Source organism: Colobus angolensis, unplaced genomic scaffold, assembly GCF_000951035.1.
Source record: "Colobus angolensis palliatus isolate OR3802 unplaced genomic scaffold, Cang.pa_1.0 Scaffold67, whole genome shotgun sequence".
Classification (NCBI taxonomy): domain Eukaryota; kingdom Metazoa; phylum Chordata; class Mammalia; order Primates; family Cercopithecidae; genus Colobus; species Colobus angolensis.
The window spans coordinates 5,877,165-5,891,795 of record NW_012120376.1 but is presented as its reverse complement, the minus strand read 5'-3'; the positions used below and the strand labels follow the sequence as shown (position 1 = coordinate 5,891,795).

The window sequence follows — 14,631 nt, the reverse complement described above, 5'->3', positions numbered from 1 at the left end:
TTTTTAGTAGAGACGGGGTTTCACCGTGTTAGCCAGGATGGTCTCGATCTCCTGACCCCGTGATCCTCCCGTCTCGGCCTCCCAAAGTGCTGGGATTACAGGCTTGAGCCACTGAGCCCGGCCACAGAATACTAATTCTTAGAGGAGTAAAACAAATCACTTATGAGGAGTGGAGGCTTCTCAGGGATTTCAGCCTCCACCCCTCCTCACCCCCCTCCCTCTCCAGAGGGAGCACAGCTTTTCTCCCTGGCCTAAACCACTCTTCTCCTTTATTATTATTATCATTATTATTTTTGACAGGGGTGGGGCATAGAGTTCCTCCCTAGGAGGCCCCATGGGCCACTCCCCCTTGGTCTGCCTCTCCAAACACTAAGGCTGTCAGGGGAGACTTCAGGTGTAGCTCCTGGCAAAGGGTGTGGGACAGGAGGTGAGAGGGGCACTAGCCTCTGAAGAACAATAGGAAGGGGATCATCAGCTGGTCCCACTAGGCATCCAAAGCAAACCGTTCCTTCCCCAAGTTATACTCTGGTGTACCAGCAGAGAGGTCTGGCAGGAAGTGTCCTTGAGGGAAAGAATGATCTGTTGACCCCCCCAGGTAGGCAGGTAACAATGGAGAGGACTGAAATGGCTGGAAGAGATCAGGATATGATGGAGGAAGTGCTTCCACCAGATATCTCTCATGAGCAAAGAAGGCTGCTTTTGTTAGCTCTTTGCCACATCAGAGGTGAATGAAATGAGAGCGAGCTGGAAACAACCTCCAGTTCCACCAGTTCGTCAGTGGTAGGGCCTTGTGGATGGAGAGCAGCTGTTCCTGCCAGGGCTCCACCACAGGATTGAAGGCTGGGGTGGGCAGGAGGATGTGGCGGATGGTGTTGCCATGGCAGCACTTCCTCCCTGTGTTGTCATCACTTGCTCTAATGGCACTAAGGAGGTAGAGCGGAAGGTGTGTGGGGGAAAGACAGGAACAGGAGCAAGGGGAGGAGAGGGGACCAAGAAGAGTTCTGGGGACCTATCTGCACTCTGGCTCTGCAGAGCATGGTTTGTGAGAGTTAGTATGCACTTGGGAGCCTAAGATTCTCTGCATGGTGTACTTCAATGTGCATGCGTGTGTGTGTACGTGTATGCATGTGTCTCTCTACAGCTGGAGAACAAGAGGTCACTGATCCTTAGTGGGTCCTGGGAATGAAATCATTATCCAGTCCCAGAACCTGCTGCTCCAGACTGCTTCCTGTTCTGGACTCCCCAGGCAGGGACCAAGTCTACCATGAGTCTGTCACAGCCTATCTTCCCCATGCTCACACATTTCTTCATTGCCAAGAAGGTCAGCTCAACAGGGATCTGTATTTTGATCTCCTGGGAGAAGGATCAGAGCAGGAAAAGAGACAGAAGATACCTCCCATGTCTTTTTCCATCCTCTCTAAATGTATTCTTCCCCAGAGTCCCAGCTCCATCTTGGGGACTAGGAAGTAGCTGACCGGGAAGTGATATATGATACAGCTAACCCATCTATGCACCTGCTAGTCCCCGATACACCCAAGTTGAGGGCTGACCTTTCTCTTACCTTGAATGCTGTCTAATGAGGCCTGGATGCTGTCCTGAAGTTCAGGGTCGTCCACTCTCTCTGCCAGCTTCCTGAGGCGTTTTAGAGCCTGCTTGGCCACCTCATGTCGTTTGACTTCTGCTCTCACTGCAGCTACAACGAACTGCCTCTGGGCATGCATGTTGCCCAGACCTGTCTTTCCAGGCTAACAACCACCTCTGGCTCTGAGGCCCATGGCCCTACAGCCCCCAAACCCCAGAAGGCCCCTTCTGCTGTGCCCAGAACTCCCCGCCCCTGCCCGCCCTTCCGTCTATAGACCTCACTTCCTGACTGGTGAGTTTCAAACCCACAGCCTGGGACAGCACTAACTCCTGCACCTCCCACCCCCTCTAGTGTTGGCCCATCAGCCCTGCCAGCCAGCCCCTGCTATGATTTCCCAGCTAGGTGGATGGAGAGATCTTAACAGTGTCCCAGGGCCTCCTGTGGGAGGTGGTTAATTAAAATGGGTGTTGGTTCTGGGAGAATATGGCAAGCTAGGTCCCAGGTACAATCCTAAACTCTTGATGACCTGCAGAGTTCAAACTCTCACAGGAATTTATGCACACTTGGTCTGTTACCTTCACAGCCCTGCATTCTAGTGTACACTTGTACCCATCGCCCTCTCTACATATCCCAATAAGCTCTGTATCCTTACGCCTTACAATGTAACCCTTTTTCAGTCAGCTACCCACTGAGGCCACTTCCTGTTCAAAAGGGCCAAGTGAGGCCAGGCGTGGTGGCTCATGCCTGTTATTCCGGCACCGTGGGAGACTGAGGCAGGAGAATCACTTGAACCCAGGAGGTGGAGGTTGCAGTGAGCCAAGGAGGTGGAGGTTGCAGTGCAGTGCACTGCAGCCTGGGTGACTTAGTGAGACTCCATGTCAAAAATAAATAAATAAATAAATAAATAAATAGGCCAAGTGATTACGGGGAAAATGAGTTATGAAGGAGGAAAGTAACCTATAAAAAGACAAAAACTACCATGTTCCATGTTGAATCAGTTTCATAATAATTAACATGTCTATAACACTTAATAGTTTACAACCTACTTTCATATATATTATCCTCATGACAGCCCTGAGGGGTAAGATTATTTATACATATTCTGAATAAAAGGAAACTAAGGCTCAGAGAAGCCATTAAGAGGTGAAACAAAGACATGGATTTAGGTCTTCTGATGTTATTTTTACTTTTTTATTTATATTTTTTACCAAGCACATAAAGCCCAGATTGATTATAATTTTAATACCCCTTTCACTACACCACACAACCAAAATGCTTGTCAGCCAGTTCCCCTTCTAATACCATTGTCTTGCCCTTGATTTAGGACCTGAAAGAAAAGAAGGTAGATGAGGAATTGAAGGAGACAATGAAGATGGGAGTTGGGGTAGGAAGGGGGTGTAGGTGGGGAGTGAGGGGGTGGGAGGTGGGAGGTAGTGGGTAGTTTGACTTAATTACTTTGTTTACACTGGACGCCTGTAATCCTAGCACTTTGGGAGGCCCAGGCAGGCAGATCACCTACGGTCAGGAGTTTGCCACCATCCTGGCCAACATGGTAAAACCCTGTCTCTACTAAAAACACAAAAAAATAGCTGGGTGTGGTGGTGGGCACCTGTAATCCCAGGTACTCGGGAGGCTGAGCCAGGCAGGAGAATTGTTTGAACCCGGGAGGTGGAGGTTGCAGTGAACTGAGATCGCGCCACTGCACTCCATCCTGGACTACAAAGGAAGGCTCTGTCTCAAAATAATAATAATAATAAATTACCTTGTTTCAAGACCCAAACACCTCTCTGGCCCTGTCAAATATCTCTTCTGCATACCTTTTTGATATTACTTTCTGAAAGTTTGTATCATTACCGTGTCGTTAGACATAAGGGAATTAAAGTTGGAATTGCCCACAGGAACCTGTAAAATGACCTGAAAAGTAATAATTAACATTGAGTGTCGTGTTTACTATGTGCCAGGTACTGTTCTAAGTATTCTACATATATTAACTCATTTAATTCTCACAACCCAAAAGGTAGGTGTGTTGTTATTTATCCCCATTTTACAGATGAGGAAACAGGCACAATTTCTAAGTGCCTGGCCAAAGGTTACACAGCTAGAAGTGGCAATCCAAGTGGCAATCTGACTGTGGCAGTAGACTATAGAATCTAAGTATACACAAACGTAAATCATTCTGTTGAGTTGATTAGAGGGTTTTCTTTTTTGTTCCTACTGTTTCTTTCTCCTGGGGAGAGAAGGATTATGCCTTTCCCCACCCCCGTGAAAAGGACAGTTTGTCAAAGCACTTACTAGATAACAAAGTTACTGATCAGTCCACCCGTAAGTGAAAAGGTGGAGACTCCTTCCCTTTATCCTCTTGCCTGTCATTTTTTGCAAGCCCTGGATCAGGCGTGTACACTGAAAATGCTAAGCACACCCGTGCGTGCACTTGTGGCAATGCCACACACAATGCGCTGGCCTGAGGCCGCTATTTCCACACTGAATTTCTGCTATATTCACACCCCTTTTAGGAGGGTATATGGTACAGGACACGGGTACTGGCGGACACACAAATGTATGATGATTTGCTGGGTGTTGCTGTGTCCAACCCGCCGACTCTGTGGCCGGGCTAAATAAGCTCAATATGTGGCTCCTTTGGGTGTTCCCGAGCGTGACGCATTAACAAAACAATGGCGTCATCATGAAGTCACTGCAGCACAGGGGGAAGGGAGGGCGGAAGGGCCCTCCCTTTCTGCCCAGCTCTCGGAGCGGCCCCCCACCCGCCCCTCCCGCCGTGTCCCCTTCACCTAAATTCCTCCTTCGAATCAGCCCTCTCCTAACGCCGACCACAGAAAGCTCAGCTTTCAACTCAAGCTCTTGGAGTTTAGACTGTTGTCCCTGAGACAATCTCTAGAAGCCCTGCCCCTAGTTTTCAGTTTCGCCCAATGAAAAAACAAGAGGAGGAGGACAGAAGGCGGGTCAGTGACGTAATGCGGGTTGATTGGTATGCAGGCCTTGGACGTCCAGGATTAGCCACGCATTTCGCCAATCCAGAGGCAGGGGAGGGACGGTGCAGGCGCAGAGAATTGGGTTTGGCTGGCCTCGATTTAAAGAGACAGAAGCTGTCGGGGTCCTGGAAGACGGTCCCCAATACCCTCCCCCCAAGTCCTTGGGACCACTTGGGTCCCCAGAACTGGGGAGATGGTTTGCGGCGGCTTTGCCTGCTCCAAGAATGCGCTTTGCGCTCTCAACGTGGTCTACATGGTGAGGTTTTGGAGGTGGGGGAAGCTTTAGGGCGGAAAGGCCCCGTGGGGAGAATCTCTAGGGTACTTCCGGTGGGGAGAGGGGTGTATAGGGGTTCCGGGAAGATTCCCAGGAACTTCCGGCGAAGAGGGAATTCCTGGGGACTTCCGTGGGAGAGGGAAGACTACCGGTTGATGAAGGGGTTTGTCTGGGGGTGGGGGAATGAACTTAAGGCCGTGGGCATAAGTTCCATCCCTCCCTCCTTTGAACCTCAGTTTCTCCCAAAGTAGAAGTGTTAGGATGATCCTGAGGGTTCAGCTTTTATATTCATAGTACCATCCCTGCCACCCCCTACACCGCATCCCAGCCATTCTAACCTTTGGGAATGCCCAGGGATGCTCCTGGTGGCGATAGCACCACCCCCGCCCCGCCCACCCCCTCCCTCCCATTCACACACCATTCCATTATTCCTTCCCCACCCCCGCCCCCAAGTCCTCCTGTAATGGCCTTGGGCCGTGCTCATGCTAGAATTCTTGAGATGTATCCTGCTCTCTTTGTAGCTGGTGAGCTTGTTGCTCATTGGAGTGGCTGCTTGGGGCAAGGGCCTGGGTCTGGTGTCCAGCATCCACATCATCGGCGGAGTCATTGCTGTGGGAGTCTTCCTTCTCCTTATCGCAGTGGCTGGACTGGTGGGTGCTGTCAACCACCACCAAGTCCTGCTGTTCTTTGTATCCTGACCTGAAGTGATGGGGGCAACCGGGCTCTTGGGAGGGCTGTCATCTATGGAAGATGTTAAAAGGGTAGGGGACCTCAGGGATCTTGGACATGTCTCCTTGCCCTGCCTTGTCCCGTAATCTACGAAACAAGAGCTGATTTTATTGCTTTCAATTTGACATGGTAGTATAAGTTCTATGAACAGATGAGACCAGTTATAGATGGAACATAAAGGAATCTAGGACTTTTTTCCGTAACCTTTCCTCTCAGTACATGATCATCCTTGGTTTGGTCTTCATCTTCCAATTTGTAATCTCTTGCTCATGTCTGGCTATTAACCGAAGCAAACAGGTAAGACAGTACCCTTTCAAGGACTTACTTGCTTTTTAAAATTTTCCTCTTAACCTCGAACTCCTTCCTTAGTCTGGCCCCAGCTACCCAGAGATCATCCTTAGGTGCACTGCCTCTGGCCTCTTGGGCTATTTGCTTCCTCTGGAATGTCTGGTTAATTTTTCACGAGGATGATCTAGAGAACCTGAAAAGGTAGATATTTATCGTGTCTATAATTGTGGCACACCGTTATGCTTCTGGTTGACTTCCTTTGCTGGACTAGGGAAATTGAGGCACTTGAACTGATACAGGGATGTAGGGAGACTTAATTTCTCTCTGCCCATATCCTCCAGACAGATGTCATCAATGCTTCTTGGTGGGTCATGAGCAACAAGACTCGGGATGAACTGGAAAGAAGTTTTGATTGTTGTGGCTTATTCAACCTCACAACCCTGTATCAACAAGATTATGATTTCTGCACTGCAGTGAGTGTGTTGGGGGTGGTGCAGCAGCCAGGGGAGGTAGGCAACTGGGTAAGGACAACGCCCAAGTTGGCAAATTTAGTTCGAATGTCATTGTTTCTCTCTCTAGAAGCCCTCTTGTACTGGGGCTGTGTGTTGGTGGGGGATGGGGGTGGATAAAGAGGCTGGGGAATTAGCCAAGTCAGATTTTAGTTTGTAGGACGCTGGTCAGGTAACAGTAAAGTTTCTAGAGACATTCGGCATAGGTATTGGTGACTAGCAACTTTACATTAGCAACTTTGCATTCTTCACACGTTTTATCCTCAGATCTGCAAGAGCCAGAGCCGCACATGCCAGATGTGTGGAGAAAAGTTTCTTAAGCATTCAGATGAAGCCCTGAAAATCCTAGGGGGTGTTGGACTCTTCTTTAGCTTTACAGAGGTACATTCTCCAGTTTCCTCACGCATATCCTTTTTAACTTGAGACTGATAATTGATTGATGCTTCTCTCTCCCTTTGTTCCTACAGATCCTTGGTGTTTGGCTAGCAATGAGATTTCGGAATCAAAAGGATCCTAGAGCCAACCCCAGTGCCTTTCTATGAGACTTTGGATCCTTCTCACTTCTCTTCTGCTCTAAGCTTTCTCTTCCTCCCTTAGGGAATATCTAGGGTCTGTAACCGTTTTGGTTGAGAAAAAGGAAAGGCCCCTTGTCAAATCCTCTAAAATTGATGGAATAGTAAGACTTTATGCCTTGACATATTTTAGTGGGAGCCAGACTATAAGGAATAAAAGGAAAAACTTTCTCCCTCTCTCTCCAAGAGGATATGGGAAAGCTTCTGAGGGTACACAGGATGGGCTGTAGTCATTCTTAGCTGTTTCCCCTCCTCCGTCCATATGCTAGATCACCTCAACATACCCCGGGGTGTGGCTCTAAGGGTAAATCAGGTAAATCAGGGACAGAGCCAAGGAGAAAACCACCAAGAACTCTTTCCTGTAATAAGCAGGACCCAGTTTGAGAAAGTTTAGTGAATATAAAAAAGCAATTTAAAAATCTATATTCTTTTTTTTTTTTTTTTTGACACTGAGTCTTGCTCTGTCGCCCAGGCTGGAGTGCAATGGCATGATCTCAGCTCACTGCAACCTCTGCCTCCCGGGTTCAAGCAATTCTCCTGCCTCAATCTCCCAAGTAGCTGGGATTACAGGTGTGCGCCACCACGCCCAGCTAATTTTGTATTTTTAGTAGAGACAGGGTTTCACCATGTTAGTCAGGCTGGTCTCAAACTCCTGACCTCAGGTGATCCACCCGCGTTGGCCTCCCAAAGTGCTGAGATTATAGGTGTGAGCCACCATGTCCCCCCTAAAATCCATATTCAAAGAAGCAATTTCAGTTCCTTTCTAAGCTTTGTCAGTCAAGGGGCTCCACTGACTTGCTAGGCCCTGTAACTTAACCAGTCTTTAAGGTTTTGCAGGAAAGTCCCTTCTTCCAAGTGGTTATTCCAAATCACACAATGGCAAAGCCAAACAGAGGAAGAAACATTAAAAAAAAAAAAGACCATTATTTCTTTGTTTTGTTTTTCCTGTATAAAAAAGGACCCCAAATATAAAGGTAGGGAGAGGGACAAGAGGGAACATACCCCTTAGTGTAGAGAAATAGTGGGGCAGGAGAAGGAGAAGCCTCAAAAGGAGAGGTAGGAGGGAAATGTTAAGGCAGCAAAGTAATCTCTGTAGAAAGATGGAGGAGGAGCCTCCACAGCCTCAGAGATAAAGGCAAAGATTGCCCTCTCAGTGTCCAGAAGGGAAATGGCAGCTTTTCTTCCTTCCATGGCAGCCACTCCATTGCTCACTCCGGATTACCTTCATCCTTATGTAGATAAGAGTGCTGCAGAGCTCGAAAGGCAGAGATTCGCTTGTGTGGGTTAAAAGTCAGCATTTCCTGAGGGGAGAGGCAAAGGTCAGAAAACCGTGAAGAAAACTGAGAGAGACTTCTACCCACCCATGATAATACCTGGGATGAGCTCTCTTCTTTTCTTTTTTTTTTTTTTTTGAGACAGAGTCTCGCTCTGTTGCCCAGGCTGGAGTGCAATGGTATGATCTCAGCTCACTGCAACCTCTGCCTCCTGAGTTCAAGTGATTCTCCTGCCTCAGCCTCCCAAGTAGCTGGGATTACAGGCATGCACCACCACGCCCGGCTTATTTTTGTATTTTTAGTAGAGACAAGGTTTCAACACGTTGGCCAGGCTGATCTCCAACTTCTGACTTCAGGTGATCTCCCCACCTTGGCCTCCCAAAGTGCTGGGATTACAGGCGTGAGCCACCACGCCCAGCCAGGATGGGTTCTCTTCCACATCCCTCTCTGTGGGTGGCCATCTGCAGCTATAATAAAAACTACAGCCCATCTACCAACCAAGTTTCATTAGCCACAGTGGCCAGGGCCCTGCACACTGCTCTATTTCTTTCCCCAGTCTCTCCCTGTGCCCACAGCCATCTCCAGTACCAGCAGCAGCTGTGCTCCCGACTCCTCCATCTCAGGTACCACCGACTGCACTGGGCGGGGCCCTCTAGGGGGAAAGGCTCCACGGGGCAGGGATACATCTCGAGGCCAGTCATCCTCTGGAGGCAGCCCAATCAGGCTGTGGGGGACAGGAGAACTCTGGTCAGAAGGGTCCTCCAGTTCCCATTCCCATGGGCAGAGCCAGTTGCCATCCTGGGCTCAGCAGAAAGAGGACTCAGAATAGAAAATCTTTTTCTCCCACGTTGGTCACTTACTCAAAGATTTTGCCCAACTGGTCAGCTTCAGAGTTTCCACAGAAGAGAGGCCTAAGGTGAGAAGGACATAAGGTAGCAGTCATTTTCAAAGATATCTTAGTTGAATGGTTACTGCTTAGTGGCCCAAAATAGAAAGTACAGGGAATAAAGGTCAGTAATTCCAGCACTTTGGGATGCTGAGGTGAGAGGACTGCTTGAGCCCAGGAGTTCCAGATCAGCCTGGGCAAGCAATACCTTGTCTCTTAAAAAAAAAAAAAAAAAAAAATTGCCGGGCACAGTGGCTCACGCCCGTAATCCCAGCACGTTGGGAGGCTGAGGCAGGCGGATCATGAGGTCAAGAGATTGAGACCATCCTGGCCAACATAGTGAAACCCGTCTCTACTAAAAATACAAAAATTAGCTGGATGTGGTGGCACGCACCTGTAGTCCCAGCTACTTGGGAGGCTGTCAGGAGAATCACTTGAACCTGGGAGGCGGAGGTGGCAGTGAGCTGAGATCGCACCACTGCACTCCAGCCTGGCAACAAGGCGAGACTCCATCTCAAAAAGAAAAAAAGGCCAGTCATGGTGGCGTGCACCTATAGTTTCTGCTACTCAGGAGGCTGAGATGGGAGAATTGCTTGAGCCCAGGAGATAGAGGCTACAGTGAGCCGTAATTGGGCCATTGCACTCCAGCCTGGGTGACACAGTGAAACCTTATTGCAAAAATAAATAAATAGATAAAGAGAATAAAGGGATATGAAGTTTCCAATTCTAGAACATTTCAGAGCTTTCTGCTATGGGCAAAGTAGTCAGTAGTATGCAAGTAAAAGAATGGGGCCAGGTCCAGTAGTTCACGCTTGTAATCCCAGCACTTTGGGAGGTAGCGGTGGGAGGACTGCTTGAGTGCAAGAGTTCAAGACCAGCCTGGGCAATATACTGAGACCGCCTCTCTACAGAAATATTAAAAAACTAGCCGGGCATGGAGTGTCAGCTACTTGGGAGGCTGAGATGGGAGGATCACTTGAGCCCAGGAGGTTGAAGCTGCAGTGAGCTGTGATCATGCCATTGCAATCCAGCCTGGGCAACAAAGCAAGCCGTGGTCTCAAAAAAAAAAAAAAAGAAAAAAAAAAAGAAAGAATGGGCAGGGTCTGGATGTGGTTTATGAACAAGCAATTTGGGGAATTCAAGGTGGTCCAGGGTATGTGGGTCCCATACTTTCGACGAAACATCTCTGCAAAGATACAGCCAACACTCCACATGTCCACAGGTGTTGCATATGTGGACTGCAGAAGAACTTCGGGAGCTCGGTACCAGAGCGTAACAACCTAAAGAGAATAGGAAGAATGGATGGGGACTCCATGGGTTACCACAAAACACAACTTGCTTGACTGAACACATGAAGCACATGACTTCTCAATTGCTACGGGCAATCACTCTCCTACTCCCAACCAGAACCCATTTTGGTACCATCTTTCTACTGACCACGGGTGTAAGTGCCATCTGGTAGCTGTAGATTCTGGCCAGGCCAAAGTCAGCCAGCTTGACTGTTCCACCACTTGTCACCAGAATGTTCTCTGGCTTCAGATCTCGGTGAACGATGCAATTTGCATGAAGGAAATCTAGGCCTCTTAGAAACTGGCGCATCAAATCCTAGTTTAGAAGGGGGAGGTACAGATGCACTGGAAACTAGGCACCATACCTGAAATCCCAGGAGGTTCTACTACAAAGGTCCCAATCCACCTCTCAATGCCTACCAACCCCACTCACCTTGATGGTCTCAGCTGGCAAGCCTGGTGGGGGTGCCTTGTCCAGATACGTCCTTAGGTCTTGGTCTACATGCTCAAACACCAGGGTTACCTTGATCTCCCGGTCAGTTCGGGATGTGGCACAGACGTCCATCAGCCTGGCCAGAGTAAATGCTCACTTTTCAATCCCCTTTAACCCAACATGGCCTCTCATTATTTCCTCAGGGTCCCCACTTCTCTACAGATCACCACACCCCACCTATAGGCTGTCTTTTCCCTTTACTCCCCACTCCCCCCTCCACCACCTTCTCACCGGACAACATTGGGATGTTCAAAAGCCTCCAGTCGCCTCAGTAAGGCCACCTCCCGAACTGTGCTGATGGGAAGGCCTCCTCCAGCTCCTCCTCCATTGGGGACTCTCACACTCTTGAGGGCCACAAAGTGGCCACTGTGGGGATCACGGGCCTTGTACACTGTCCCATAGGCACCGACACCAATTTCAGCCACTGGCTCATATCGAGAGGTAGCCATTCTCAGACCAAGGGCGACCCTACAATCACAGACTCCTATCACCAAAAGTCCCTTACAGAATTAGGATGGTATGAGCCTGCAGCAACAAAGGGATTCCTAAAAAAAAGCACAAAGAGCAACACTAGCATCCCATCCCCCGCTCCCAGTCTTCCTTGGGGCCGGCCCCAGAGATAACACAATGACTCAATACCAACCCCTCCAGCCACGTGAGGCCCTGCAATAAAAAACGCATTTTCCTTTGGGACAATCGCGCCCTGCACAAAGATCACACATGACACATGCCTTGCATCAAAGATCCTACACCTCAGTCCCTAAAATTATACTTTCTCATGACCACAAAGGCCCCACTTCCCGCCCTTGAGCGACCCTTCCATAACCAGCTCGCGAAACGAACGCGTAGAAAACTGTGAGGGGGGCGGGCACTGGTTCTCATTCCTGGGAAGGGACTGCACTTACCTCACGCCAGGCAGGGGTGCTGCGGGGGCGGCCCGTTATCGGGGCCCCGGAGCTGGTTCCTACGGCCCCATACACCCGAGCTCGGTCCGGGGCAGCTGGACGCAGAGGGCCCGACCATAGACACAGGCCGCAAGCTAGAGAGGCCCCCTCACCCCCACCCTCACCATGTGACCAGCTGCCAAAGAGGCGCGCGGAAACTGGGAGGGCGGGGCGAATGCCGGACGTTCTGGGCACGTAACCGCCACCCATGCGCGGAGGGGTGGCCAGGAGCCGCTTTGACGGGGAGGAGGGCGAAGAGTGTAAGGGGGCGGAGGGGCGATGGCAGCCACGTGATCTGTTGCTATCACACGTGACCGCTTGACATTGCTCTGAGGAGCAGAGGTGTGGTTACGCGGCGGGCACGTGACTGGCTGCCACAACCCCCGCCGCGGGGGGGCGCGGTAGGGGAACAAGAGAGGGTGGAGCCCGAGGCGGTGCCATGGCAACCTAGGCCACCCAGAGCCCAACTCCCGGCTCAAGGATTGTCTCACTACCGGTCTGAAGGCTGAACTCCAGTCTCGCTACCGGTCTTTCAGCCTGTCTACATTGGGGAGGGGATGGGAGTTGGGGTACCAGAGGTGATGCTGTCACCTTTTCGCTCCACTGTGATAAAACATACTCTCATTTGTGTCATTGATTCATTCATTAATTCTACAACATTTTACTGAGTGCTTGCTTCCAGTGTGTATGTGGGTTTTTATTTTGTTTTGTTTCTGGTGTCTGTCACTGGCCCTTTAAAGTAGTGGTACGACTATCTAGAAAGATGTAGCCAACAATGGGGTCTTCTAAAATAGGGAGTAAACAATGCCCATTTGAGGGCAAAACTACGATTAAAGGACGGACAGAAGGCAGATTAATACGGTAATCCAACAGGTTCAGTGACAAGGTAATGCCCCCTCTTTTCTCAACTTCCAAACCTCCCTGGGAGTGTTAATGCAAAGACTTGAGGCCATCTGGCAGAGAAGTTATTGATGAGCAGGAGACAGGAATACTTGACCTTTAAGTTTTTTTTTTTTTTTTCCCAGTAGGACGGTTCTATGATTATGTGATATTTATATATGTGTATATATACTTCTATGTATATATGTATGTATATATTATTTATTATATGTAATATATAAGATGGATACAGGAGTGTACATGTGCAAGAAAGTTACCACCACACCCCCTGCACCCTCCAGACCACCACAATGAATGAAAATGACATGTCTCCTTCTGTAAACCTTGTGACTGCTCATTTGGGGCATTGTGCTTCTCTCTTTTTCCCTAGTGCCGCTTTCTTAGCACTTAACGGTGTCCAGAACACACTTTTTCCCAAATGGCCTCTGCCCACAGACACCGAGGTAGACATAGGTAGATTTCTCCTACTTTCTTTGTTTTATGGGCTCCAAGGTCTTCATGTCCCAGCCCTTTGAGGGTATGGGAGTAAAGGAGGAAAGCGGTTGTTGTCTCATTTGTTAGAATTTGGGTAAAATCTAAAGCCATTTTATTACCCTATTTGCCACTCCTTCCACTCTAACTTCTGTTTTCCTTAACCATCTGGCTGAGAATATAAGAGTTCAAATTAGAAGATGAATATAAACCATGATTTAGAGCAAAATGGAATACATGTTAATACAGATGCCGCCTCTTTCCATCCTGATACTTGTAGCCCTGGGTCCCTCTTGGCAAGGGCAGCTGGAACACTAGTAAGAAAAATCTCAAGGACTGAACTGACTAAGGGGCTCAAGAGGTGAATGTTTTATTGGCTACCTTGCTGGGGTGGGTGCTTTGTAAGCCTTCTGGAAGGCGAAGATAAGTGTCTGAGTTTTTCAAATTCCCTTCCCACACCAGCATTCACCACTTCAGCCTCACCTTCCACATAAGCCCTTCGCAGCTTACTGTCTTTACAACAGAAGCCGTCTTCTCTGTCTGCTTGGGTCCCAGCCCCTTTTTCTGATTCATTCATTAGTCCATCCAAAACATTTGAATACTTCATGGGAACATTACTGTCTCTCCATCACTTTCTATTGAGGAACCTTAATTTGGCAGTCTGTCCCAGGCACTGTCCCCTCCCTTCTTCTGTTAATTACTCTTTCACTAATTAATTTTTTTCCCAGTGCGTTTGACCCAATGAGCTCCCCTGGAATCCCTTTTCCCTCAGCTTTGCAAAGGGAAGGAGAGGGAGAATGTAAGTGTAAGGCAGAAAAAAATGTGATGGGGGTAGAGCTTTTTCTCAGAGTGAAGCCTCCATAAGAGCAAAGGGCTAAGTGTGTGTGTTGTTCACTTCAATGTAGTGGAGGTGAGGGCAGGAGAGTACCAGGAAAGCCACTCCCATCCCTTTAGCACTTCTGCCTCACCTGCTCACTCACCTCCTTCACACATTACAGTCACAGGCTTCTGTTTCTCAGACAACCCGACTCCATTCCTTACACACCGCTCTTTCCCAGTCCCCATAGAGCACACTTTTCAGCCCTTTGGGTAAAGTGTATATTGCTTGAGTCCCTCCCTTGCCCATGTACCTCCTTCACACCTCCGACCCTTGAACAGCTCTTTCTTTGCACATTCCCATTTTGCACAAGCCTCTCCCTCCCCGGTACACCTGCGTCCTTTGACCACTCACCTTCCATGCTCACTCGTTCATCTCCCACTCCCAGACACACACCTAGTCTATTCGTGTGCACACTCCCCTTCCTTGGCCACTCCCCTTTCTCCACCCTCCTCGGGCTCCCACACTTGCCCCCGCCCCTGGGGACACCTGCTTGTGCGGGGCAGGGCGGGGATGCGCAGCCGCGGCCCCTTCTCTCCCCCTCACCGCCCCG

The 14,631-nt window shown here is 49.3% G+C and overlaps 3 protein-coding genes across 6 annotated transcripts in view; 1 reads left to right on the top strand and 2 right to left on the bottom strand.

Moving 5' to 3' along the window:
* The window catches only part of AGAP2 (ArfGAP with GTPase domain, ankyrin repeat and PH domain 2), a 16,544-nt gene extending 14,693 nt beyond the window's left edge, over nucleotides 1-1,851 (bottom strand). Inside the window, exon 1 of the mRNA XM_011925991.1 lies at nucleotides 1,562-1,851. Within this exon, the coding sequence (XP_011781381.1) occupies nucleotides 1,562-1,721 (160 nt within the window). The 5' untranslated portion in view covers nucleotides 1,722-1,851. The remainder of the gene's footprint in view (nucleotides 1-1,561) is intronic.
* Nucleotides 1,852-4,491: 2,640 nt separating this feature from the next.
* Nucleotides 4,492-7,862, top strand: TSPAN31 (tetraspanin 31). Of its 3 annotated transcripts, none has more exons than XM_011925986.1 (6): nucleotides 4,492-4,828; nucleotides 5,368-5,535; nucleotides 5,792-5,872; nucleotides 6,205-6,336; nucleotides 6,640-6,753; nucleotides 6,840-7,862. In XM_011925986.1, the coding sequence occupies exons 1-6, from the start codon at nucleotides 4,766-4,768 to the stop codon at nucleotides 6,912-6,914; spliced, it is 633 nt and encodes a 210-aa protein (XP_011781376.1). In that variant the 5' UTR covers nucleotides 4,492-4,765; the 3' UTR covers nucleotides 6,915-7,862. The 3 variants fall into 3 exon arrangements, with proteins under 3 accessions (XP_011781376.1, XP_011781375.1, XP_011781377.1); XM_011925985.1 differs by having other exon boundaries at nucleotides 4,493-4,828; nucleotides 6,205-6,372; XM_011925987.1 differs by having other exon boundaries at nucleotides 4,606-4,842.
* A 5-nt stretch (nucleotides 7,863-7,867) lies between these two features.
* Nucleotides 7,868-12,138, bottom strand: CDK4 (cyclin-dependent kinase 4). Of its 2 annotated transcripts, none has more exons than XM_011925988.1 (8): nucleotides 11,792-12,138; nucleotides 11,118-11,354; nucleotides 10,827-10,962; nucleotides 10,542-10,709; nucleotides 10,275-10,384; nucleotides 9,079-9,129; nucleotides 8,807-8,942; nucleotides 7,868-8,245 (listed from the first exon to the last, which is right to left on the bottom strand). In XM_011925988.1, exons 2-8 carry the CDS (start codon nucleotides 11,333-11,335, stop codon nucleotides 8,153-8,155), a joined length of 912 nt encoding a protein of 303 aa, XP_011781378.1. In that variant the 5' UTR covers nucleotides 11,336-11,354; nucleotides 11,792-12,138; the 3' UTR covers nucleotides 7,868-8,152. The 2 variants fall into 2 exon arrangements, with proteins under 2 accessions (XP_011781378.1, XP_011781379.1); XM_011925989.1 differs by having other exon boundaries at nucleotides 11,118-11,314; nucleotides 11,792-12,021.
* Between the last annotated feature and the right edge of the window lie 2,493 nt (nucleotides 12,139-14,631).